General features: G+C 44.2%; 1 protein-coding gene across 5 annotated transcripts in view; it reads left to right on the plus strand.

Moving 5' to 3' along the window:
- The window catches only part of NFATC1 (nuclear factor of activated T cells 1), a 116721-nt gene that overhangs the window by 64359 nt on the left and 24576 nt on the right, over positions 1 to 27786 (plus strand). For 2 of the 5 annotated variants that reach the window (XM_087765130.1, XM_087765140.1), the window contains exons 7-9: positions 2988 to 3043; positions 4340 to 4472; positions 18882 to 19568. In XM_087765130.1, coding sequence (XP_087621256.1) covers positions 2988 to 3043; positions 4340 to 4472; positions 18882 to 19568 — 876 coding nt within the window. Of the gene's footprint in view, positions 1 to 2987; positions 3044 to 4339; positions 4473 to 18881; positions 19569 to 27786 lie in introns of those variants that run through there. The other 3 variants (XM_087765149.1, XM_087765159.1, XM_087765168.1) reach the window with 3 other exon arrangements.

A 27786-nucleotide genomic window follows, 5' to 3' on the forward strand; every position in this document is an offset into this window, starting at 1 on the left:
TCCCTTTTCCTGCCTGCCTCCTCCTCTCCTTCCTCTCCTGCCTCCGTCTCCCTCCCTCCCTGCCCATATAACAACTGCCCATTTGGGTACGGTAATTCCAGAGAGTAAACTTTAACGGGAATGCCTGAAATGTGTCTGCTTCAGCTTTGTGTTATGTCTGTAATTTGAATTATTTGCATTTTGGAAAGGTATAAATTGCTCTGGTGTACTTTGGTTGGCGGGCGGCCAGGAGGGAGTTGCCTCGGGCCCCGAACCAGGCGGGCTGCTGCAGATGTGGCAGCCGTACAATGGAAACTTTTGTGGTCGAGCAGCCCTGGCTCCTCCAGCACACGCTGACGGGAGGCGGCATCCCGCCCGCTCGCCAGGGTCCCCGGCCTATGGGCGCTGGGGGCAAAACCCTTTTCTCTGGTGCAGGCGGGTTGTCTCACTGCTTCAGGGTCCCACAAACCGTTCCAGAGCCATTATTCCTTTAGCTTTTTTTTTTTAATTTCAGCTGAACTGTATAAACCTGCAAAACATGTTTACTGTAAGAGGTTGACGTAGTGGTCTAAGGTTTCCCTCCTGGAGCTGGTCCCAGTCCGTGGGCGTTGAGATTTCCCTCTTGGTTCACCAGACGTAATATGAGGAATTGTCTTTTTTTTTTTTTGTCTCTGCTTCATAACAGCTTTTCCTCCATGTGTTTTTGTTAAATGAAATGTCACTAGCTGTTAATGAGTTGTCTATTCCCTACTTCTTCCCTCTCTTACCCTTCCCCTCAGTTGCTGAGCTGCGATGGTCTGGACAGTCTCAAGGGAATTTCTTGGAGCGAAACCCATATTGTTCTTAGTAGCTTCCAAAGACGGGCCACGGCTCTGGATTTTTATTTTCCTAATAGTTTAGATTACAGCATTTAAAATATTTCTGAACAAACTCTTTGTCATCATAAAAATTTCAAAAGTGCATAAAGGCAGTGCTGCGTGAAGTAATTGAAAGATTAGCTAGAGATGGAGTCGTTTTGAATTTTACTGAAGTATCGGCAGGAAATAAAAAACAGAAACCTGAATCAGATCATTCGTCTTGCAAAGCAGAAATTAAACATAGCAAAAACCCTGAACTTCTGGTAATCCGTTTACAAAGGCAAATTGAACACATGTTAACTACTAGTCTGGACGACTGTAGATTTAAAAAAAAAAAACACCAGCAAGCCCCTTACAAAGCAGAAGTTCCTAGACTTTGTGAAATGTGTGATAGAGTCGGTGTTGTGTTACTTTTACAACTGATTGAATTAATTGGGGGGGAGAGGAAGGGAGGGCTACAGGGGCTCTATAGGGAGGGGGTGGGAGATAAGGGAGGCTGCTCCCAGACAAGGGATGTGGCCTGGCTTGCTGAATTTCGGTCAGGTTTTTTCTACTGACAGCTCAGGGGAAGCATCTGTTGGATAAATTGTGAAGTGATCGCCAGTCCTCCCGAGAAGTCTGCTTCAATTCTGGCGCTCTCAAAAGGCATCGTTAAGGAGGCTTGAGCACGGTCTGGCTGCTCGTTCTCTCCCTGCAGCCGAACGTGGCAGTACCAATTAAAGGGGTTCCTTTTCCAGCGTCATAATTTGAAATGTAGTAAGAAACTAAGGGTAGATCTGCTAATTGTTTCCTACAGAAAGACCTGCCAAATCCACTGTGCTATTTGTGCGGCAGTTTTCACGTTGCGCTGCTTTCCATACGTTAAAAAGAAAGGGGTTTTGGACGTTAAAACAATTGCCAGGGCTAGTCCCTCAGCAGCATTCCTTTCACAGTAGGACAGCTGTACACAAAAATATTATTTACAGACATTTGTAATAAATCAGGCAGTTCTAAATGCGTCACCTCCATCCTGGCCATGGAAGCGAAGAGAGAAGAAAAAGTGCATTCACTCTTTTACCTTGCCGAGAGCTGTTTTTCTAAAGCAGGCCCACGTCTATGCGATGAAGTTCAAAATAGCTAATATTTGCATTTGCATGTCCCGATGCTGCAATAAATATACAAAAGAGATGACATAAAGTCTCATTTTCCCTTTCATTCTGATGACATTTGACAATGGTGGGACTCATGAAGCTGCATGTGTCCCCACTGCCCAACTTAGACAGCAGTCTGCTTGTGGCCTTTCGTACACGTTTTGTGTTTTTCTAGGCCTGCAGAATGGAAACCTTATGTTTTGTATTATTTTTCTAATTTCTTTGCTGTTGAATTTTGAAGCCGCAAGGAAGAAAAAAAAGCCTGTTATTGACCAGTGACTTCTGTATCAGTGAGGTGCAGGAAAAATGACCAGGCAAAACCAGTTTCTTCCAAAAGACGAGTCCCAAGAAACAGTGATAGCTGTGGCTTAAATCTGTGTTTGCTTAAAAACAGAAATACAGTAAATTAGTAGGACTCAACACACCACTAGAAGCAGCTCTAGGAAATGTAGGTGGGACCACTGTCGCTGAGCTAAACCAACTTTAAAATGGAGTCAAAAGCTATGTTTCCCAGCCTATGGCCTTTCCTTTTGATCCAAGCAGCAGAATTATGACAAGCCAAACTAGGAGTATATTAAAATGAAATATTGCATGGCTGGGGAGCTTCCTTAATACTACTTGTTTTGTTTAATATTAATGTTGAATATGACTTACTGCATAGGTAGTAATCAAAAGGCCTCATAGGTAGCAGTATTTTTGTCTGAAAGTTGGGGAAACTAAGGTGTAGAACAGTTGCATATTTTGTCCAAACTAGTGGCAGAATAAACTCCCGGTGTCTTTCACCCATCACAGTATCATGGACTCTAGATTGTGGTTCCCCCCTTCAAAAGCAAAGTGGACTCCTGTCATGGGTTACCCAGATGGCCTCCTGGTTGGGCCATGCTTGGCCAAAGTGTTCTGAGAGCTGTTTTTCATATATGCAGTGTCCCTTCAAAGAGATTTTTTTGCAAAAGTCATTCTTTTGTACGCTTGGGAGAGGAAAAAAGGACGGAACTAGATATCTTTTTCTTTTGTCTTTTAGATGGTCACCATGTGTGGGAAATGGAAGCCAAAACCGACAAAGAAATGTGCAAGCCAGTAAGTCTGCCTTAAATATTTTAACATCAAGATGAAAAATATATATTGCCTTCTCCAGCACTGTTACTAAAGAGGGATTTCCAAGGCTTTGGCACTGTGTCTCCCTACTGAAACAGAACAAGTACTTAGGCCTCCCCTCCTGGAAATCTTTCTTTAATGGGAGTGGGGTAAAAAGCCTTCGCTGGAAGCTGTCCTGAAAGTAGGAGAGACCATTTGGAAAATATTTTTCATTGTCCGGGATGGGCCAGCCCTGTCTGCTCATCTTCTGTCTTGCTGGGTCAGTTCTCCCCTCTGCTCCCTAAGCAATTTCTGATCATTTTCCTTGGCTTTTGTCTATCATGGCAGAAGAAATGTGAGTCCCCTCACAGGAGATCAGCCCCATGGTTGGAGAAGTGTGGCTCCCTCAGCCATGACTGTAAGTGGGAAATATGGCCCATATTCCATCTCTGCAGGAATATGCAACAGTTTGTTAGCTGCAAACCTGCTGGAGACATGCAGGCAGACGATTCAAAGACCTCAGCTGAATGCAGGCCAAATGCTAAGATGAGCATTCCCTTCTATTCTTTCAAAAAGTGCCAAGGGAGGTTTTGATGGTCGTAGCAGATTTCAGTGTGCATTTGTGTAAGCTGATGCCCTAGTAGCTAAGTCGTTCCTTAGCCCCGTGCTGGAGGATTTGTTTTCTGACAGTGGACGATCATCTACATGCTCTCCAGCCCTTCTTCCTGTAGCACTGGATGTTCTTGCAAGATCTCCCATGCACAGAAACTAGCATGCTTAAAACTTCCCGAGTTGTTATATGAAAAAACATTTCACTGTGGAAAATGGAAATATTTGAATAATCACATGCCTGTCCTAATTCTCCTTTCAAAGGAAGTTGTGTTAGGGTGAGATATACTAGGGATGACCTGCCAGCCCAGTGGCTGTGCTTTCTCCTGCTGAGTTAGAGACCACAATTTGATTGTGGTCCCAGATTCTTATCAGAGGCAGGAGGGATAGAGCCTTGTCCGTACGTGGTATCGTATTTGCTGTCCAAAGGGAAGAGGTGAAGGCTAGTAATTTTGTAAAGACCTGAGCCATGCTAAAATCTTATTTCCCTACTTCTGGAGTCCTTGGCACGGAGGACACCTGGGGTGGCGGGAAGCCAGCCCTGCCCACGAAGCCCACCAGTTCCCCTGCAGAGAGTGTGTTCCTCCTTGTGAGCCCAGGAGCCTCCTTCTTGGGATTAACATGTGAATGCTGTTGTACAGCTCAACTGCCTTAGTCATGCCCTGACTTTCTGATTTGTTTCTTTTGCAGAATTCGTTGGTGGTTGAGATACCACCTTTCCGCAATCAGAGAATTACCAGCCCTGTTCAGGTCAACTTCTATGTCTGCAATGGAAAGCGAAAGAGAAGCCAGTACCAGCTTTTCACCTATCTTCCTGCTAATGGTAACAAACTATATTCCTTATCTCTGCTAGTAAAAATGAGAGATAATAATGATTACTTAGAAAGAGATATGGCTCTGATAACTCTTTAGTAACCTGAATAATTTGGAGGTATATCTGGTGCCATAAAATGAGAGTGAGAATCAAACCATGAGAGCTGCCTTCCTCTCTGCTGCCCACGCAAGAGACCTTCTCTGCAGGTTATTTTATTTTGTATTGGTGGCAGAGACCTGTTGGAACAAGGACTTTTTCTGATTTTGGGAGCTGAAGAGCCCCAGCACAAACTCATGTGTGTAGCGACAAACTGTGAACGCGCTGAGCTCTCTGCTAAGTTGCTGTCAACCCTCGGTCTGACTTTGTGGCCCCAGAGGGTACGTTGCATTTGAATAATTCTTCTGAATTCGCACCACAGCGTTGTAGGCATGCTGGCTTCTGAGCTGGAGGTGGTGTGGGGATTCGCCTTCCAGTCATCCTGCACCTCACTGTCTCGCGCAGGCTGAAAATAGTGCTCCAGGCTGGTGCTGCTCTTGGGTAGCAATGAAGAGCACAATGTGGATGGAGAACAGAGTCCTCCATACAAAAGGCTTCATGTATAGGAAATGTTCCGAAACACCTGTGCCAGTTTATTTTGGAAGCTTATATTGGTGGCTGTGAAGTGGCAATAAAGTACTCATGTTAGCTGAGTTCCAAGCAAGCTTGTATGAAGATTTTAATAGCAAGTAAATTTAGATTTTTTTTTTTAAATGGCTCTTTTTCTGAGAACACTTTTCCGGGGAAAGTAGGTAAAAAGAGTGGTTGTTTTGTTGTTGTTTTGGAAGGAAGAGGAATTAGAAAAATTATTAGGTTCATGCTTTTTTGTAGACTTCCCAAGTGAAAATAGTCCTTCTGAGGGAAATTCCCACAAAGCAATACTTGAGTCATGTCACATGACTTGAAGAGACCTGCCAACTTTTTGCAGGTGAAATCCCATAAAAATACACATTTGGAATTTCACCTAGTTAGCTTGTATGCACTCCAGACTTTTATCAGGACTCTAATTTAAAATAAAAGTACAGGAAACCGACATGGGCAACTGACTGCTTATTGCATGTGTGCTGCATAGCTATGCTTCACTGAATCAGCCTACTTATGCAAACTTCATCCCCAGTGGGCATGTCTGTGTATATTTAAAGACTGTTCATCTCTTAAATTGGAAAGCAAAAGAGTTGTTATTCTCTTGCACAACACTTTTCAGCAACAAAAATCTGTTGTAGAGGCCAACAGGTATTGCCTTGCCACACAAATTACCCTCATAAGTATTTCAAATACATGCCCGTTGTTAACTGCTGTTTATTAAACAGCATCTTTCCTCTCTAGCCTTTACATACGTCATTTTATTCTAAACCATGGGAATAGTATTCACTGCTGCAAAGTTGGTTTATGCTGCCACCATTCTGAATTTGAAACATTTGATGTTTCATTTGATGTGAAGCGATGGGAATAGCTGCCTAGTGACAGGCAACAGAAAACCAGCCTAGGCTTTATTCTGCAAAGGCATCTTTAATTATGGTAATTGTTGAAAACATTGGGAATCTTGTTTAGTCTGCTGTACTGATTTAAATTCCTGTGAAATCTTTTCATTTCAGTGTAGGGAAACCTGAAAGAAAAGATATAACACCAGAGTAAGGGAAAGGGAAGCAGGTATTGAATAGTAAATATGCCTTCTTCCCATTCCTGTTTGGTTCTCCACTCATGTTCTCTTAATATATATGTATATGTGCATATAGGTAATTGAATCTTACGTTCTTTGCAAACTCTCTCATAACAGTGGTAAGAGTTAATGTGCTTCTGCAATCATCAGAATTAATAGTATAGTATGTTTTTATTTTGCCTGTGTTGTAGCTGTAAGGTTTTGCCCTTATGTTGCTGGTGGTTGTTTCCATTGTGCCTTTCAAAGATAGATACGATCACCTTGACTACGTACTCAGAAACCATGCGCAATGACTGAATCAGCTATTTACGCTGTTGTATTTCTAGGAGTCATTTTAGGATGTTTTGCTTTATTTGATTTCAGTCACAACATTCTTTTAATTGTTCAAGACATTGTAGAAAACCAAAGTTTAGCTCATGAAGAAAAAAAGTAGTTGAATCAACAATCACTGTGTGATCATAGTAAAAAAATGTAAAGGAGATAAGCACTATTTTGGTCCAGGTGACACTTTGTCTCTTGTTTAAACAAATCCCACAAACATAGGTGGTGTAGGTTTTTGACAAGCAAATGTCAGAGTGATCATCAAGTGTGAGATGTGGTTTTACACAAATCAGATGGTATCCTGTAAGCTTCTTCTCCTTCTGTGCTTTAGGACTAGGCAAAATGCTAACATTTCAATGCTTACCATAAGTTTGCAGGTATTACTGCATGAGGGACCTTTTAAAAACTGCGTGACGCACATTAGACATGTATTTCACAGCTCAACTGGACTGTGCCAAAGCAAAATACCGTATATGGACTAAAGCCTAAATATTGTGTGAGCCCGCTGGCCCTGCTCCTGGGGTGGGTGTGGGCACATGCAGACGGTGCAACCAGCGGGAGAGCCATGGTCTCGCTGTGCGGTTCCCACCCTGACTGCAGAGCAAGAAGGGTTTTTTTTCCTGTAGCTCCTGTTTCTCCTCATTCCCTAGGGGAAAACAGCCAGTGGATCCAGGGACACATGGCCTCGCTCGTCCCACCTCCCGTGGATGGTCCTATAGCGTCTCCATGGAGTACAGCTCTGTGACATGGAGCCAGCACAAGCTGCCCTCTCCAGCAGAGTGTTACGGTTTCGCCGCCGTAAGGCTTCTCCCGTGCTGCGGAGATATGGCAGGATTATACTTTTCCTCTGTGTTAGCTCAAGTGTTTTGCAGAGCAGGGACTTACTTGGTGAAGACAAGTTCCTGCCTCAGAAAGAAAAAAAATGCTGTGAAAATGAAAATCTTACTGCTCTGTAAATGAAAAATTTAAATAACAAAACAAAACAGAAAGTAGAGGCTTCACAAATAACAGCCAAGGCCTGGAAAATGGGCTTGCTTAAGTCTTTGGCTTGGGACAGACCATAAACCTAAGTACTCATAATCCACTTTTAATTGAAATTTTGATTTACTCTTCTGCTGTATTTGAGCAATACCCAAATCCTGTATTAGCCTATTGTACAGAAATGACTGTAATGTCTTTTTTTTTGGTATTGCTTCAATATTACACATCACTGAGCAATTGCATTTTGGTTTTGTCCTGGAGTCTGCAGGCTGTAGGCTCTTGAGACTCCTCCCCAGACATGCCTGACACAGAAATATAAGTAGTTTCCATACCATTCTGGCACAGGTGAATTCCCGCAGCTCATATGGTAAGTACTAGTACGTTTTGCATTGCGACATCCCGTCAGAATGTGAGGACGAAAGCGCAGGACCGGACGCTGCACTCAGGAGTCTGAGCAGAGCACAATGAGCAGGCGCTTGGATATTCGGCTTTTAAAGTCCCTCTGCTGCTGCAGCTCTGTGCAGGCGTGCTGTGTGGCTCCGTTATGTGCAGCAGAACGTTTTGGAAAACCATTGGTGAACCCTGCATTTGTGAACCCTCCCCTCTAGAAAAACGCTTGGTTTTCATTTCTGTTGATGACTGTGTATCATTTTGCTTCTATGAATTTATTATACCATTGGCCCATATATGCATTTCAAACAGGAGAAACAGTCTTCTGAAATGACTAGATGTAAGCATGTAAGCGGTAGCATTTGAGGTATAAACTAATCTGGAGAGGCTGAAGAAGCACACAAGCACTCAGACATGTATGCTGTGGTTCCAAATCCTGTGCTTTCATCTGCTAAGAAAGCTGAAGCAGTTCTCCAGCTCAGAAGACTTTAAACAACACACTGAATGATAAGGGTTAGATCTCTGTTTATTCAGATTTCTTTTAAGTAGGTACATCAAAATAGAGGAAACGTGTTCAAGAACTTACTTTTCGCAGATAGGAGCAAATGCTCTCTATGATTTCTGTTATCTAAGGAATATTGATATCAAGAACGGTGAACATAGAAAAGTTTTTCTTTGAATTTAGACAAGTAGTGATATTTGACTAAGCGAAGACAGGCTAGTTTGTCTAGGAAATATTTAATAAGATGGAAAAAGGAAAGTTGATGTGTTTCTTTTACTGGAATGAAAAATACACTTTTGCAAAGAGTTGATGATAAAGTATTTCCGGTTTCTGTTTCTGTCAGGCTTCTTAATTGTCAAAGCATTATTAAAAAATCATTTCACTACTTCTAGTATTTATTAAAATGGTGTTGATATGCTGGGCAACTTTTATTTTGAGACACGTTTCGCCACCCGTAGGGCCAGATTTCCAAGTGCACAGCCTTCACTCGTAGAGTGAACTCTTCTGCAGTTTCTTTGCCTCCCTGCTGGCACCTGCACAAGGCCCCAGAGTGCTGAGCTTCTCTGAAAACCTGGCCACGTAGACAAGTGACTTGGTGGGGACGGAGGTCCTTTGAATCTGCGGGTACAGAGCTGTGCTGAGAGCCTGCCTGTGGTGACTAGATGTGTATTGTTGTTTACAGCCCGGTGGCGTGAAAGGTGGGCCTGTGCGAACCTCATGAAGTTCAACAAGGCCAGGCGCAAGGTCCTGCACGTGGGTCAGGGCAGTCCCAAGCACAAATACAGGCTGGGCAGCAAATGGATTGAGAACAGCCCTGAGGAAAAGGACTTGCGGGTGTTAGTTGATGAGAAGCTCAACATGACCCAGCAATGTGCGCTTACAGCCCAGGAAGCCAACCGTATCCTGGGCTGCATCAAAAGAAGCGTGGCCAGTGGGTTGAGGGAGGTGATTCTCCCCCTCTACTCCACTCTCATGAGGCCCCACCTGGAGTACTGCATCCAGCTCTGGGGCCGCCAACATAGGGACAAGGACCTGTTGGAGCAAGTCCAGAGGAGGGCCACAAAGATGATCAATGGGCTGGAGCACCTCTTCTGTGAGGAAAGGCTGAGAGAGTTGGGATTGTTCAGCCTGGAGTAGAAGGTTCTGGGGAGAGCTTATAGCAGCCTTCCAGTACCTGAAGGTGGCCTACAAGAAAGCTGGAGAGGGACTTTTTACAAGGGCATGTAGTGATAGGACAAGGGGTAATGGCTTTAAACTGAAAGGGGGTAGATTTAGATTAGATGTAAGGAAGAAATTCTTCACTATGAGGGTGGTGAGGCACTGGAATGGGTTGCCCAGAGAAGTTGTGGATGCCCCATCCCTGGAAGTGTTCAAGGCCAGGTTGGATGGGGCTTTGAGCAACCTGGTCTAGTGGAAGGTGTCTCTGCCCATGGCAGGGGGGTTGGAACCAGATGATCTTTAAGGTTCCTTCCAACCCAAACCATTCTGTGGTTCTATGATTCTATGAAAGTGAAGCTCTCGATGTGCTTCTGAAAAGGGTGAGCGGTGCCCACTGCGCATTGCTGTCAGCATCCTCCTGACTTCCTGCCTCTGCTCTAAAATTGTCTCCTGCCTGCCCTACAGATGAGTACAATCAGCAGTTTTCTAGTGATTGCATTGAGCAGCCGTGCCTCTGTTTCACCTCGGCTCTTCCGCCCACAGCTCACTTTCTAATTTAAAAGGCGACAATAAAATGAGGATGCAAAGCGTTGCTGCTCTAACATGACACAGAGCACGGCTTTTGCTGATCATCTCCTGACACCTCTCACCTCTTGAGTATTTGTTGAATTTTCATGCTCAAGGCTGGCAAAATTACTAGCCTAGCCATTTCTGCAAAATGGTGGTAATTTGAGGGCGGCTGGGGAAGCAGGGCCAATTCACTGCCTGGGTTCTGAAAGGATCCTAACCTGTGGCATATGCAACGTGACCATGGGAGTGCCACAGCGAGCAGAGCCTCGGCGGCACCTTGCAGCCAGCCTGCAGAGACGGAGGAAGGGGCACGGAAGTCATTAGGAGTGCGTTACACCCAGGCCCACCTTAGGTCAGTGCCGCGTTCCCAGGGCCGTGTGCGAAGGGACCAAGTGTGGCCGAGCCAGGCCTGAAGCCTCGGACCTGCTGGAAGTGTTTCCATCCAGCCCAGGGAGCAGCCGGGCTGCCACAAAGCCTGTGCAGATCAGGGCAGGGCAACAGAAGGGACGGGGAGAAGGTTGGCCCCAGGGTATTTTTTTTTTATTTTAGGTGAAAATATGAATCACGTTTGCTCATTTTTACACTATGCGCTGTTACAGTTTATTTCATTTTGGCTGCTGGGTGGCTGATTGTTAATTTTGACGTTAAATGGAATAACAAAAAGCAGGCAAGATTTTGTTGGAATCCTGTTTCCGTTTAAGAGGATCACAAAATTCATCACCACCAGGCGCATCAGCCCCTCCACTCCCTTCCAGCAGCCGTGCGAGGTCTGCGGCGGAGCGGAGACACACGTTACGTAAGCTCACCAGCATCGGGCCCTTGGGTGCCTTTGCTCCCAGTTGCTGGGTCCCCACTAGAGCTGCCCACGCTTCATCCTGGTGACATCCCGTTTCGGCCATCTGCCGGAGCCTAGCCAGCCGCATCCGACCTGCAGATGCCGTTGTCTTGATCTGTAGAGGCAAAACTCTGCCTCTGTGTGTGGTGCTTCATCTTCGTCTGGAAGGCCAGGAAGGAGCATTACCTGTGTGATGTCCCTGCAACAGGCAGGGGTGGACGAGCACTATATATAGAAGCCCCTGTCTGTGTCTGACCAGCAGGCTCCGTCACAGCAGCAATGATCACCCATAGTAGTTAACTTCCAGTTCATAAAACTGTCTTTTGGCAGTACCTCCCTTTTCAAATATTGCCCTTCAGATGACAAAACCCAGCCCTTAGTTTCGGTCACCGAACCCCTCTGCATGAGGACTCCCTCCCTTCCTTCCCAGTGATTTCACATGCATATGTTATCAAGCATGGGGCTTTAGGATCTTCCAATTAGCTTAAAAGCCAAAAGGTAAAACTTGTGTGAAGGAGAACGGGGTTTAGAATTACACGGGCTGGATTACAGGAGATGCTTATTTTTGTTCTCCTCAAGTGGCTGATGACCATAATTCATCTAGCCCAGTGATTGATCCTAAAGGGGCTGTGGTGGCTGCTGGAGGTGAAATGCACGGGCAAGGATGCGTTTTGCTGGCTGTGGGAGGGACTACATCCATCTCTGAAGACAAAGGCCATGTCAGAGCCGAGATGGCTGAGGTCAGCCGGGTCCAAACCCCTCTCAGAAGAGGGTGGAGCTGGGGACTGGCGCAGTAAGGATGCCCTCCTGCTGGCCGGTCCCCACAGAGCTTCCTGCAGAACTGCTAGGGATGAGGGGCGTCGGGCTGCCCCCACGCTGCTGCTGCAGGACCCCTGCCCACAGCCCCTGCTTTGCTATTCTCCTCCCCTCATTGAGAGAGCAGGAGCAATGTCAGCGCTAGCGGTGTAATGTTGTGCCGCACCATCAAAAAAGACCTCACCCCAGTGAATTTTAATGTGTATGACAGAAATGACATAGAAAGCCTTGGCCAGTGCAGCCTGGGTGTTGTGCACAGTTAAACCTCCAGCTCAAGGCAGCGGTGGAGCTGGATGCTGCACCATAGGAGCAGCAGTAGAGCAGCCCAAGCGGGCATGCCACAGGACTTGATTTATCCTTTTCAACATTGTAAGATTTAATAAAGTGCCACAGTGGAAAATGAATCGTGCCTTTTAAGAATTTTCCCCCTTTCTTTTGAAAGAAAGCTAATGCATATCTTCTGTACTAACACAAGCCAAATGCCCTCCACCTACCTTCCACTCCTCCCCACCCGGTTTAACAGTGTATGCACAAGCTACCATATATAATCTTCTGTCTCATAAATATGCGTTGAATAACCTAATAGTTTAACAGCTGTTGAAAAGCATTTAGTAAATGAGTTAGCTGGAAAGCACTTTCTAATCAGATAATGGCACTGTCCGAGACTATAGGCTGAGATGTATGCACAAGCCTTCCATCTACCTGGAGGCTATTCTTGTACAAAACTGTGCATATGCATCTGATCCCATAAAAATACATACACATGAACCCAAAGAGGGCAGGCAGGCATGTGTTAGAGGTAGCCCTCCCAATGAGCGGTTACCAGTAGCAGTGTACTAGCAAGAGAGGGTGAGTAAGTTCAGATACTTGCATAGATAAAAGCTGCCAGCGCACATGTGTGCAGCCTACAGCTTCTTGATAGCGGGAGGCTCCCTTTGTTTCTGAGTTACCGTGCTCTGGTTTCATTAACTAAAAAGCAAAGGCTTGATAGTGGCTTGACCTTTAAAAAATGTTTTGGTTGAATTGGTGCCTAGGGAAAAATATCCAGTTCACGGGCAGCATCTGCAAAGGCCCCTGTATTGACTGTCTCAGGAGATCCCTGGGGTTGAGTTCCCATCCCTTGTCACTGAGATTGCCACTGCTGCAGATACGTTGGCAGGGTGTTTCAGAAAGCTTTGCTCAGCCACTGCTGCTCTGGTATTACAAAACAGGGACTACAGTTTCTGAGGGCAGCCAGCCCGTTGCCTCTGCCCAACACCAGACTGCTCCAGAGTCAGAACGAGGGGTGAGGTCCTCGCCCCGCTCGAGCCTGCTGGATCCAGCCGAAGCTGCCGCAGCGGCCAGGATTTTGTCTTTGCACGAATCCAGAGTGTCTAAGCTGTACATGGAGATGTGTCCACATGCCTAACCGTGTCTCCGGTCGGCCAGCAGCAGAGCAGCAGCAGCAGAGCAGCAGCAGCAGTTGGGATGACCTGCGCAGTGTCTTCTGAAGGAATGTCTGGTTCGTGGTGAAGAGGGTGTGCTGCCTGGCTCAAACCTGACTGATGGGGGAGGATTTTGAAGGCACAAACAGCATTTCAGAGGTCTGCTCAGTAACGGAGATTTAGCCACGTAACTCCTTAACCCTCTTTGAAGGTCTCATCCCAAATTCTTACCAATTATGAGATGTTTAGTGCAGAAGTTGAAGAAAAGCGTGTGTGCACATAATGAAAAAAGTAGTGTTTTGATTTTCATATGCTAACCAAAATCTGTCTGCCTGTGCCAGGGAACTACATCATAGTCTGCACTGTGAAAGGTGGCTATTCTGTTTGATAGGTTCAATCAAACTTAAGGGTAAAATAAGTATATTATAGTGCCATAAATGTCTGCATTGATAATACTACGTGGAAATGGGAATTTCTTAGTTTAATGTTAATCAGGGTAAACATCTGTTTAATTTATATGATTATATTTTCTCAGTTCAGATATTTTAATAGCATCCCTCCAAAAAAAGTTTAAAAACCCATCTGGATTGCTAAAGTGTGAAAGCAAACAGACTTGTTAGAATTGTCAAAAAATACATATAATTTATATTTAAGCACTTTCTGACTCCCTTTACTGAATGTGCATGATTTATTATTTTTCTTCAAGGTTTGATATATTAACTTTTTACCTGTTAGAAAGGCCTTTCATTTAAACGTGGGCTTGCAGAACTGGCTGAAATATTTCTCCCAGATTCAGACCCACACAGAAGGACCATTGTCTTCCGCCCAGTGCCTTGGTATGATGTCATAACCCTGGTCTCTCTGAGTAAGAAGCTTTGATTTATAGCCAGGGCTGCTGCCAGCACGCGGTTCTCAGAACTTCGTATTAAATTAGATGATATAATGACATGAGTCCAGAGTCTAAGAAGGCATCGTCGAACCATTGAAAACCAGTTAGCACAGATTAAGTTGCTTATCAGACTAATTTAGAACTCTGAGCTCTGTCATATTTTAATATTCAAAATTGAGGACTATTTAAAATCATCTGTTGGCCAACCTAATGCATTGTGAAGTATCAAGCATTTTAAAATTCACCATACCAACCACACCGGCATTCATTTTTTTCTTTTTATGGCAAGGGCCTTCAGCAGAGTAGGGTCTCCTAAACAAGTAACATTACTTTTGAATCTGAGTGTATGTAAAAACTGCATCATCTTTTCTGTTTACAATTTCACAAATTCTGGCTTCATTGCTGCAATTTATTATTGGCAAATCTCAGCGTGTGGCAAATTCAGTTACAGGTTTTCATTCTAGCCAGCTGAGAGTCTGCAAGACTGGGTGTTATCTCAGTACCATGGAGCAGCTTTGAGACAGAATGCTTGTTGCCATTTGATATGGCTCTGCTGAATTTAAGAAATAGTCTGGTTTCTGCTAGAAGTGCTTGCAGATTCTGAACAGCTGTAGGGCTTTCCAGTTAACTGCCAGTCCAGGCCTGCAGTGTGACTAGAAGCGTCTCTTTCAGCTGGCAGGTTTTTACCAAGTCATTTAAGATTTTAAATATTTGAGCTAGAAGTTAGTCAGGCTAATAGTGTTCTCTGTTAAATATTAATCCTGAGAAAATTAACTGTACTCTCTGTATCACGTCGCATCTCCATGTGTGAAATATTCACTTGTGCAAGTGACGGTGGAAATGGATATGTGTTATGGCAGCTAGCTTACTGTGCCTCCACAGGGATGTATTTGAGAATGAAACTCCTTTTTCTGGCTCAGGTCTGTAAAGATTTGCAGTTAATCAAGCATGAGTCAATAGGCAAGCGGTAACGCTAGTGCACGGCTGGCCGGCGATCAGCCCTGGCCGCTCTGGAGGAACCCGCTGGGTTCCTGCCTAGGAGAAAATGGTGAAGGTGGGCATGTAAGGTTTGTGTCCTCAGCTGCTCTCAGTCTCAGCTGCTCGCCCCAGCTGAGGGTCTCAGCCCCCCAAAAGTCAGTGAGACAGTGGGTAGGGTGTGTTAGGAACTGGTAGTCTTACTACATGCAAGTATTTTAACTTGTTTGAATAACGGCCATAGACACCATGATGGTAAGTGGGTAGTCAGCGAGTACAGGTACAGGCTGTTCCTGCATTGGTTTTGGAAGGTGTGCCTCGAAATACCCATCGCTCCTGCCTTGGGCCCTCTGCAGGCCTTTGCAAAGTGGAAGTAAACGGTTGCCCTTTTAAAGAAAGAATAGGTGATGTACACCAACTTTTGACACATTCAAAGTATTTTCAGAATGACTAGGAGGTCAGACCCACAGCTCAGTTTGGCAATACAGACATTGGCAAAGATTTTTGGCCTTTGTTACTCCATTCGGTGAAGTTACGTAGGCCGGGGAGAAGCAGATACAGGATAGAGTGTCATAAATAAACTGTTAACTGGTGTAATGTGGCAATTTGTAGTATATCTGTCCTCCACAAGTCAATACAGTTATTCATGTAAAATACAAAAGTTGAGGTCTAGCCAGAAAGGGACATGTTAATGTCTCACGTTTCTGCTGACGTGCTCAGCTTTGCAGGTCTGATTCCATATCATCTGGGTCATTAGTAATGGTCTCTTCAGGGAAAAAAAAAAAAAAATCCCACAGAGCTTCCTTCTCCAAACTGGTACCCTGTGAAGACATTTACACTTTTTTAAAGAGGAGGGAGTGGCTGCCATCCCAGCTTGGTAAGATCCATACGTTCACTCTGCACAGTGTTCAATGGCTATACAAATGGCAAAGCACTGAAAAGTCAGATACAAATCCCTTGACCATTTCAGCATTAATACTTTTTCTGTCTTTCAGTGTGATACCTATTCTAGTGGTGAGATCAGCATACAAACAACATATATGATACTTAGCAAGGGGAGACATTTTTTTGAAAAAAACACATTAAAAAAGGTAACAGAGACAATTCAGTTGAACAAGTTCAGACACCTCTAAGCCTATGTGCAGGTAGTATCTGTCCATTTAAAGCCAATTTGTTTCCCATTGCATGAAATAACTGAAGCTCCGGAGTATCAGTTCAGAGCAATGCAAGGGGACAATGTAAACAGATGTCAAATAAAATAGTGGTCCCACTTCATCTTATATCCCTCCCTCTTGTTTCCCTCTCTGGCTACCAACCTGCCATCAGCAAAAAAGCTACTGTGACTTACCCTAACTGGTCCTGTAATTAACACCAGTCTCTATTTTCCCTCTGAACTCTGAATTTATGGGCAGCCACGAGTGTCCTTGGTTGCTGTCCCCATCTCCAAGAGAGTTTTTGGACTAACAGGTCTGGAATAGAGTCCCTTCTGCCCATCAGTCCTTCGCCCAGTGCAGAGCAGGACTTACTGGTTATCCTCTGTTGGTTGCGGCAGGTGTGTTTCAGTGTGGCAACATAGGAAAACAGACTCCCAGTGTTCATGGCCACTAGTCAGATCTCCAAATAGACCCCACGGCATTGCTTTTATAAAGAAAAAGTTCAAAGTGACGTTGACACCGAAGTGCCTGGTAAACCAAGTAGCAGAGATGTACCGTAGAAGAGCTACAATGAAAAATCAGCCTGAGATCAGGAACCTGCCTTCTTTAAAGCCTCCAGCCTACTTGCCACCAGGGCTATAACCCTTCCCTGGGTTATAACAAGTCAGACGACTTCAGGGTTTATTGGAGTTGAATTGCCAGTGGTTGAGCTTGGAATTATTTAGCACAGGTGTTTCTATAACAGTGATATATTGGGAAAATTCAGTGTTCAACAACCATCATATTTCCAGCTGTGCTGTGGTTAGTGCTAGTACAGTGAACCTAATATAAAACATGTGAGAATATTTGCTAGCTCAGGAACTTGTTAAAGGTATTTTCTTACAATATCTGAGCTGCTATGTTTATCTAGGTGCGTTTCTTTGGTCTTGCATTTTCATAAAGGGTGTGATATTGGTTTTATAAAGCTGTCACTGAACCTGGAATCTGCTTCTCTGCAACCAAGTGCATTAGTAGCCCTGCTAGCCAGTGTGCAGCACACGAGCAGGTGAAAATAAGATTATGAGGAATCCAATGACAGTCCATTATCCTTAGCACATTCGTCTTGAGCAGCACCTGTGCATCTGTTACATATATAGACATGTTTTTACTAGGGGTGCTAGAAATCTTGAAACAAGTGTTGCAAGCATCTATATGTAAAAGAACATAAAAGGAGCAAAGTTAACAAGAGGCTAGGGGACTGTAAAAGACAGGTAGTGAAGTGCATTCACCAGCAGCAAAATTTGTGAGTGTTAAAAGAGGTTTTATATGTACACATACACACATGTGCATTTTTAGGGTTCAAAAGATTCATACGTGAACATAGTAAATGGCTGGAGAATGTATAAGGGTGTTTATAAAACACATGCAAATAAAAACAGAGTCCGAGACGCTCAAGCAACACGCATGTGCTCTGAGCTGAGCTGTGCAAAGAGGTTTCATTAATAACTTTGTGCCACACCGGGTCGGTTATTCTAAAAGAGTATTTCTATTCTGAAAGAGATTCTCTGGTGTCACCGTAAATTTCCTTCAAGCGATGGCTGTTCTCGTGGATCTCTTTTTGGGAAAGAAGATAAATGCCACTGCACATCCATACTCAATTGTTGTATGCATTATAGTTGCACCTGGCTAGAAGAAAATACATCTACAGACTAGCTTGGCCCTATTATTTAAAATTTTCCTGATAGGGAAAGTGGGTGTCTTTTATATATATATGCACCGCATATGTTGTAGGAGAAGCAGCAAAGGCACCTCTCATTTGAGAGAGAAAGCCGATATGAAAAAGACACTGGAATTTGAGGAAGGATATCTTTTCTGATTTGAGAAAGGAGCTCTACATTTGTCATGACTGAGTTGATGCTCATAGACAGTCATTCTGACCATATGCTGGTGGTATTTAGAGACATGGCTTGACAGCTCAATTAGAGCCTCTTTTGGGACAATGGGCAGAGCAAGCAGAGGTCTAGAATAGGAGTTAGTTTTTCTTGGTAGCCAGAGACTGAGTTAACATTTGTTAGGAGCTGGCATTAGCAGTTTGGATCCAACTTAGAATCACTAAGAGTTGGATGCAACTTATTGAATATTTTACACCCATTGGCTAGTTAGTAAGATGGAACACAATCGTGTAAAAACCAAATAAATCAAATCCTACTCTTTCAAAAATACCCTCATAATTGAAAACTTCTTGTACATAGTAGTTTGTCATGTATCTTTGCAATTTTACTTTCACTGAACTCTGAAAGCCCCATCTCTACCTTATTATGCTCCAGTTTACCGAACGTGCAGACATTTATCAAATGGGCCATCAGTAGCCGTAGAAATGCAGTAGTATATCCAAGTTAAAATTCTTGCTTTGATTACTACAAATCCATGGAGCCCTTGGGTCCAAAGCTTCCACTGAAGCACAGCTATTTGCAAATAGATTTTTATAGCACATTAGTGCGGGAGGAGAGTCCAAAGAAAATAGTCCTTTTCAATATTAGAACCAGCTGTGACTTTCTTGTGCTGATGACTCATTCATTTTTTTTTATAGGGTGGGAGAACTAGGCAAAAGACACACAGAGTCTTATTCAAGACGTTGTTTGTTTTGCAAAGGGTATCCTAGCCACAAGCCAACTTGATCATACCAATACGCAACTCATGTTTATTTAAAACTTTTTTCTTTTAACAGTTCCAATTATAAAAACAGAACCCACAGATGACTATGAGCCTGCTCAAACCTGTGGACCAATGAACCAAGGCTTAAGCCCTCTCTCTAAACCGTACTACAGCCAGCAGATCATGATGCCCCCTGATCCTGGTTCATGCCTCGTGGCTGGCTTTGCTTCCTGTCAGCAGAGAAACGCCGTGATGTCACCCTCTCCCAACGCAAGCCCCAAGCTGCACGACCTTTCGTCCTCTCCTTACAAGTGCATCCCCAACCCGGGCCACAGTCACCTCGGACTTCAGCAGCCCTCTGGCGGTGTCCCCACCATACAGGAAGTGCCAAGGTCTATAGTTGTGCACCCAAGCTCCCCCGAGCAATCATCTCACATCATGCTGCAGCCGCAGGTGAGTCAACATCTGAGCAGTAGCTGTCCCCTTGGTTATCAACAAACACTCTATCCCAACAGTCCCTCTTCTCCAGTTCCATCTGTTACCCAAGAGCCAACCTATTTGCAGTCCTGCAGTCCAACTCACTCATCCATAATGGGTCAACAGCAGCAGCAACTGCCGAAGGTTCACAGAAATGAGTCTCCAACAACCCAACCACTGTCATTGCCAGAGTTGCATGAGGAAAGTAATCATAATTTGGCCCCTATTCCTGTAACGATCAAGCGAGAACCTGAGGAATTGGACCAGATGTACCTGGATGATGGTAAGTCTTCCACAGCATAGGTTTGCGTTCAACCATGTTGCTATATCAGTGAGTTCCCTTAACCCCCTCCTCCTTTTGAATCCTGGTGGAAAAAAGTTCAATTAACAGCCTGGTGGAATGGTGCGGACTTTTGCTTGGATTGTCTCAATACGGGAAAGGGCTCTTTAATTTCATTTGCGATAATGAAACCATATTACCTAAACATTAAATGCTGTTAGTTACCGTAGAGCTAGCTGCATGACCGATAGCTATGTTGCAATAATCTTAACTGTATGGTCTTGGCTTATGCCCATGCCAATGACCTGTGGAACTGCAATGAAAACATATTTAACATTGTCCCATCCATAATGCAATGAAACGTCTGATGTGCAAATCTGTTCACTGGAACTAAATGATAAACTGCTCTACTTCAGTTGAGAAGGTTCCAATTAAAAATGGAGGCACATCTTTCAGCATAACTTTTCAGTCTGGTGGCATCTGACATTAAGACTACTTTTTCTTCCATTCTTAGTGTGGACTTGCTGCTGCTTTTTTTTTTGCTTTTGTAAGCTTCTATATGTATATGTATTCTACACGCATCACTGAAAAGTTAAAATGCTGTGATGAACTTGTCAGACTCTAGTTTCCAAAGATTTATTAGTCGAACGTAATAAAAGGGATAATCTGGAATTTGATTATGTGACCTCGCTGAACTGTGATTTAGCACTTGCTGCTAAGTATCCCAGTAGTATTCTGGACCCTCACCTTAATGCAGTACGTGAGTTCCTTTCCAATAGCCACATAACTTTATATAACATACCATGCTATTTGAAGAAGAAATGTCTTTGAAATGGCTGCATTGAAACTAATTGGTGCCAAGGAACATCTGAATGTGATTGTCTTTCAGGGAGAATTTAAAGACAATTCACTGCACCGTTTTTAAAAAAAGGACATTTTAGTCATTCTATTTTAAACAGCACGATATTCACTGAATTAGGATTACAAATGAATGTTTTGGAGCTTGAGTAGCAGCCTTTTGCTTTTCAACTCTAGGAAAATGATTTTTCTTAACAGGAGTTTTTGGTTGCATGACAGACAGGTCTAAGGAATTTTTCCTAATTAGGAGTTCAGTTCACTGAAGTTTTGCACAACACATCTTTTGTGACAAGGTTTTCTTCATATAGCATGCATTTTTAGCACATATCTATGCTGTAAGGAGCAAGATTTCAACAAACCAAACAAGAAATGTACACAAACCAAAACAAAAAGCCATGCCCAAATTTTGGTTTTGAGAGAAACCAGAAGTTATCTATGGAAGGAAGAGAATACAGATCAAATCTAAACCTAGTCAATAGCTGTCTTTCTAGAAAAGCACAAGAAATGGGCAGTCGTTCTGCCTTACCCCTCCAAAATCCAGCAACCACTTCTCTGACAGCTCTACAAAAGCTGCCTTTGGCTGATCTCTGCTGAAGAGATGGGACTGTGGCTCAGGGAGGAAGGGTGAAGCTCCTCAGCCATGTCTGCTTCAGGTTTCTCCTGGAGGAGCAGAAGAACTTTGCTACCATGAGGTCTGAGAGAGAGATTCTAGTTTTTTCAGCAATGCTCATTCTCTTTGACAAAGCATAAATGCTTTAGTCTTCATGCCCATCTCTCTTCCATCCCCTCTTCTGGACACACAAGCACACCAGTCCTCTGACAGTTAATCAGAAGTAATTGTAGAAGCCACCATGTACATCTGCACTGATACTTAAAGTTGACTTCGAAAATCTCTTCAGCTAGCCAAATCCAGATATACTTCCCTTTGTCATCCAGCAGGCTATCAAAATTGTTCTGTGGCTGACCACAAGAACTATAGACCAAGAAAGAATTCATAGACATAACGGTCATGGTAACAATATATAATAGAAAAAAATTAACTTGTGTAGTTCCAAAAAGTTAAACACCACAACTTCCCTCTAAGGGTGGTAATCAGAAACGGTAACCAGAGGAAGTCCCTTTTCTATGTCTAAGCTGGTATTTAGGTTTGTCTCGGGGGCCACACTGATGGAGCGTAACCCACGTGAGCTGCCCTTTCCTATCTATGCCTTACCTCACTGCCTGAAGAAAAGGTCATCCACTCTATGTTTCGTGTTGACAAAATGAAGCCCTTGTAGAAATCAGGAGTGGACTACTACTGTTGTCTTATTTATCTTGGTATTTGGGCAGTGAAGAGAGAAAGTATGAGGCAGAGGGACTAAAGGCAGGAAGCATGTCTTGTGGGACTCTGCTGGCCGAGACCCTCTGTTCAAACCACGCAGAGCCGCAGCATGCCTCAGATGCACAGCACAGGAGCACGAAGCTGTGAGTCAGGCTGGAAGGCCATTTAGGTCTATGCTATATGGATTTCAGGGAGGCAGCCTTACCACCACCACTGCAGACATTGGTTTCACATTACGTTTAATCGGATGTAACTTCAGGCTCCCATGGAAAGGGTAGCCTTGATCCATCTTGCCCTTAGCCACATGTTCTTGCTGCTTCCTTTGAGTCTTATCAATTGATTATGGAGCAGCAGAGCAGGCTAATGGAAAATTAACCTGCCAAAAATAGCAAAACCCACGTAGTTTTCCACCGGGTCAGCTCATGGAGCCACATCCCCTGGGTCCAGTAGCTGGGTCCAGCTCACGAGAGGGGCAGGAAGCCTGTTGCTGCGCATCAAGGAGTGCAGCGGCACTGCTCTGGGTGGCAGCAGCCCACCCGTAGGCCAGAGTAAGTGTGACTTGAAGCCACATCTGATGTCATCTTACCCTCCCCAGCAACTATCTAATCAACTCATCCTGTCTCGGTAAAGAAAACCCCTTCTCGTGCTCACCTATTAGTTATGGAAGGATGACATCTGGGCTGCCTCGCACAGTCTCAAAGGGCAGTTTGGCCACTGCAGTGACTGCCTGGAAACCACCAGTAATTGCTTCTGGTGTCCCGATAGGTGCTCTTCACCGAGATCTGCACTGAAAAGGCAAAGCGTTCCACATATGCAATGCCTTTGCGCCTGGTGCCGTTTCATTCAGACCTCTGGCCATAACTGTGGAATAAGGGAGAATGGGTTTTGCAGAGTGGCTCATACTGTGTAGGAGCAACTAATTTTTCATGTGCTTAATTTTTTTTTTAATAGGAGCTTTTAAGCCATTGCCATTGTTTCTTGTTAGTATCATATCCATCTTTAAGTGTTTTCCTTGTTGGAGGAGTGGGTGGGATATCTGTGCTTTATGACCATATTCTGAAAACCAGAATATCAAATCATACCCGTGAGTAAGGACAGTTACTCTTTTTTTTAAATAGATTGCTGCTCTGCCTCTTTATAATTTGTTGTCTCACTGATTCAGTTCAGATCCCTTCATACAGCATGATTTAAACTTTTTTTCAGTATTTTTTCAATCTTTGCACCTGTGAAAAACATGAAAGCCAGAGAGAGGTCAGATGTACTTGACTGCTTTCCTTGCCTGTTACTCTAAGTATACCAACTCTTTCCCTCATCCCTAAAGTAATTTAAAAGTAATGAAATATTTTAATGACATTAAAAATTAAATTCTCAAAGCATCACTCCATTAAAAAAGTGTATTTTCACATGTCTTGTAGCTATTTAATACCTCCAGTTTTACCTGAAAGTACTTATGAAGTGTGAGATATGGACATCTAACATACCTGTGGAACTACCAGACAAATAAAATATCTAACTGGTTATGCCAGATTATATTTGGTGAAATTTTGCTTGCTTGTTTACCACTTTGGGGAGGTTTGATTTATGTATCTAATATATGTATAGCAATCTTGGACCAGGTATAAACAGAAATTTTTTGGTTTCAGCTTATGGGATCAAAGCAATATTCATTCCTTTTGGTCTGGAGTATCTCCAAATATAGACCATCTATACTGCAGAGTATAGATGGAAAAAAACAGTCAGTGAGTTTATATAAATATATACCCTGTATATGACATTTTTCTGCTTCGGTAATGGTGGGCAGCCGAAGTGATATAAAGGGAGCACCCAAAGAGACTTCCATTTTGGCAAATAAGTTTTGGTCTTGGCAGTCTTGTTTTAAATCAGAATCTACAGTAGCCACCTGGGCTACCCATTAAATGTGCTGTCCATTTCAGTATATGAATATGTGATTCAACATGTAGAACGTACTTAAAACTCACCCCGTAAAGTGATACCTGATATATTATGGCTATGCTCTTGATATTGAAAGGTATCTGGCTTGTATACCAGCACTCGTTTCAAATAATTCTGAGTTCAACCTCCTAACAAAGATTATGGCTGACTCCCTTTGCTGCTTTCACAAGATTTGATTAAAAGCGGTTGAAATGTGACATTTATGCCAGGTTTTGGTCCTCTGCGGGAGCCCGTGGTCCTTTGCAGCAGGAGAGGGGGTGTCTCCTGTCCTCCCCACCAGAAGCTCTTGTGGCCACCCGCAGGGCGCTGGGGCACACTGGCAGGGCACGCCAGGGCTAATGCTGGCTCCACGTGCGTGTGCCACCCCTGCCCTAGGCAGTGAAGGTTACATGACGTTCCCCTTTCAGATCTAACCTGGGAGTAGTGTGGGGTGCTAGGGTGGTCGGGCTCATGGAGAATCCTTAGACAGGCAGGCTTGAGGGACCTCTTCAGTCCAAGTCTATGCAGTAATTGCTTTTAAGAGAAAGCATTTTATTTGGGGATCGATGAGTCTAACGTGCTGTACAGCCCTTTGAGGTGTGAAGTGGAATTAGCATTGCCCGAAGAGATGGCCAGTTTGGGGAAGCTACAGGCTGATGAGAGCTCTTCCTTGTCCCTTGAACCAGTCGTTCTCTCAAGGGGATGTGACAATTTACCTGATTTATATCTCATTTTTGAACATGCTCCTCTTTCCGGCCCTCTAACTAGAACTTGGGTCAAAAGCTGTGCTAGTCTGCTCTTGAACTAATCCTACTTCTTCTCTGTTGACCAGGGCAGCTCAGATAATTCTTCCAAATTTTAACTGCTTTTCTTAGTGGTGGAAGAAACCGCAAGGCCGAGGCGATGGAGTGTAAGTTCACACAGCTTTCAGGATGTTCAGGCAGCTGGGAACTGGCCAGGCTCACAACAGGAGATGCTAAAGGTGACTTGAAATCACCTTCCTTATCCCCGTTTCCCTTTCCTGCACCTAGTGTAGCCTGGGTGGAACACAGAACTGAGTTCCAAATCTTTTATTTCACCAGGATGGAGGGAGTTCAATTAGGCATGCTAATGCCAAGAAACATTTTTCAGGTTGTAACTGGCACTCCCACACGCTATTACATTTTTTACCTGCAGCAGAATGACACTCAGTTGTGAAATTATTTCCTGCCGTTAGAAACATCAAAGAAAGTAGTTTTCATTACAGATGAAAATGAAGCTATTTCAAAAAAGCAAGGGGGAAACACATTGGTCCCAACAGGAAAAATGTATGACTTATGTTCTCAGCAGATTTCAAGGCGTATTGTAGAGGCTGTGATCCCATTTGTTACATTGATGCACAGAACTTTACAAAAGCAATTTTTAACTGAAAGCAAAGCAGCATCCTGGAGGATTCTCTCATCAAGGTATGCTTGAGTACTGAAGCTGAAGAAGATCTCGGCTTCTTCGAGCTTTGCCTGGGTTCTAATCTCAACTTCTGAGATGCAGTCCCAGCCACATTGAAATCGGCGGCACACTCCCATTGCCGGCAGTGGGGCCAGGGTTCCACCCGCCGTTGAAAAAACTGTTTTCCAGAACACCCCGAGTCCTGCATAGGAGCCAGAAGTGGAATAACCATATCTGAAAGACAGATCTCTTGTCAGAAGTTTTGTATATTAATTCAGCCGCCTCCTCTCCACACGGACGCTTTCATAAAGGTCTCTGTCCTGGTCTTGACTTGATGGGATCTATAAATCTTTGTGCAGTAAGATGAAAATACATAGGGCATAAACGAAGGTATCTGATGTTTAGATATGTGGCTAACAGAAAGTATCAGAACCACATCATCATCTTTTTTAAAACAAGGAGGCTTTTGTTCTGGTGATTGTCTTTGCACAGCTGTGAGTTTTATAGCGCTGTGCCAATGAATGCACTCATTGCGACTTTTATTTTACTCTGAAAAGGTAAATTGGGAGCATTAAGCCCCCAATAAGTATGTAAAAGTGGCAAAACCACAGGTAAAGTGTTACTGAAAGCTGCAGCCCTGCCAGCCATTTCATTTTAAACATGGCTCTTTTAAAAATAACTTTTGCAGTAAAAGCTGTAACTCCTGGATGTAATATGAGCTATTGCTAATGTCATTCCCATGAATTGCTTACAGTGTTGAACTGTTAGATGTCTGACAAGTCCATATATCTCCTATACAGTATATATGAAAGTTTTTTGCCTCTAAACCATATGTTCTTTTTTTCACTCCTCTATATTCTTCAAATGCACGTGGTTTGGTGATATAATTTATTTGAACAGGAACCATAGCAGACAGAATTATTCTTTTGCTGAAATGTATCCTTTTTCATACATCTCAGCTTCATGATTAAAGCAATTGGCTCTCGAGGCATTAAGTTTAGTCTGCTGCTGCCACAATTATGCCTTTGAAAACTCCTGAGTGCACTCGGTGATTTCCAGTAGTCCAGATGTCATTAGAACAACACGCAGGTAGTCTGCAAAGTCCAGTAACACTGTCTACACTTCGGTCTGGCTTGGGCGAGCTTTTCCCTCCCTCCTTCTTGGCCGAGCCTCGCAGCTCTGAGAGAAAACAAATAGCTTTCCTCATGGAAAGTTTTACTTAACCTGGCGTGGTGCCTGAGCCTAGACCCTCCTCGTCTCTAATGATGATTGAAAGTGTACATGCTACTGTGATAAAACATGCTGAGTCGTTAACATTTGGGGCTTGGGTTGTACGCGATGAGTAAGGGAGGACTGAAGTAATGCGTTGGAGTCAGACCTTCGGTGGACTTGCACGTCTGGGTTTGAGGGGTATCCTGTTACACGAAACCGCACACCCATGGGATCGGGTTTTGCTGTTTCTAGCGGGTTTGCTGAATTGGGTCTCCCTGGAGGCCCACCAGAAGAAAGCCCCCAAGAAGAGCAGCTGGCCAGACTAGGTGTCACTCCTGGTTTTCTCCAGTCCCAGGTGCACGGCTGCCCACAGAGCAGACGTGCCTACCCGCTTAGCTGCAGTATGCTGTGAAAACTAGCAGCAAACTTTGCTTTCTTCTAACATCAGCACTTAGATTTCCAGGGAGGTTCTTGAGTCTCAGGCTTTCAAGGAAGCGTCCGATCCTTGCAGAGAAGTCCTGAGTGCGTCCACTCTCATTCAGCGATGGCAGACACTGGCGGAGGGAGCGGGAGGCTGGCCAAGCAAGGGGAAAGCTGCACAAATCAGCAGGCAGTGCTTTGCAATGTTTTGAATACTCGAGAGTATTTTTAGCGTTGAAAACCCAGCATTTGCTTGATGTGCATCCGCACGCGCACCTTTGCGTTAAACATTTGGAGTCATTATGTGTTCAGCTGAAGCCGCGTTGCACCCCCTCTTTTCAGCTACGAGCCCCTTCACGCCGCAGCCCTGCTCGTGGCTGTGCAGTTAACTGGGGAAGAAGTCGCTTCTCACTCTCATGCCTGATTCATTCTCCTATTTCCATAGTAATGGCTGTTGGCATTGCCGTTTCAAATGGTAAAGGTTTTGTGGGTTATTTTCTGTAAGTTTTCCTTGGCGATCAGGGGGAGAAGAAGTTGCTGTATCTGAGCCTTGGTAACATTTACATCTGCTTTTAAGCCTGGAGGAGTGCCAAGGAAAATATGTGGCTTGCAGAAGCGCAAGCTTCATGAGAAAGCTTTGTTCCGATGCAATTTGGTTTTGGAATATGTTGTTTGTTTGCAATGTTTCTGCTGAGCTGTGCAGTGTTAGCTGGTCAGGTGTGGCCGCATGGCTCGTGTACGGCCTCCATGCTCTCGGGTCCTGAACCCGTCCTGGCAAAACCCTTCTGGCGAAGTTGTTCTAGAAAACCCCTCTTCTCCAGGGAGCAGGCTATCACACAGACCCCTGCTGCGTCTCGGCAGAGCTGGGCTGAAGCAAGCCGCCGGCTCAGCCCAGCAAACACATACGTGTCAGAGGAAGCGCTCTCATGAGTAAACTCCCTGACTTCACGTACGGCGCGCTTGGCTAGGCGCTCGCAAGCTGTAGCGTTGCTAGATCGCAGAGCAGCGAAGGGCCTGCCTCTGCTCCCACTTAAGTCAATAACACTGTTCCCT

The sequence above is a fragment of the Nipponia nippon genome, unplaced genomic scaffold, assembly GCF_047370975.1.
Source record: "Nipponia nippon isolate SJK-2023a ecotype South Korea unplaced genomic scaffold, ASM4737097v1 scaffold_1, whole genome shotgun sequence".
NCBI lineage: Eukaryota > Metazoa > Chordata > Aves > Pelecaniformes > Threskiornithidae > Nipponia > Nipponia nippon.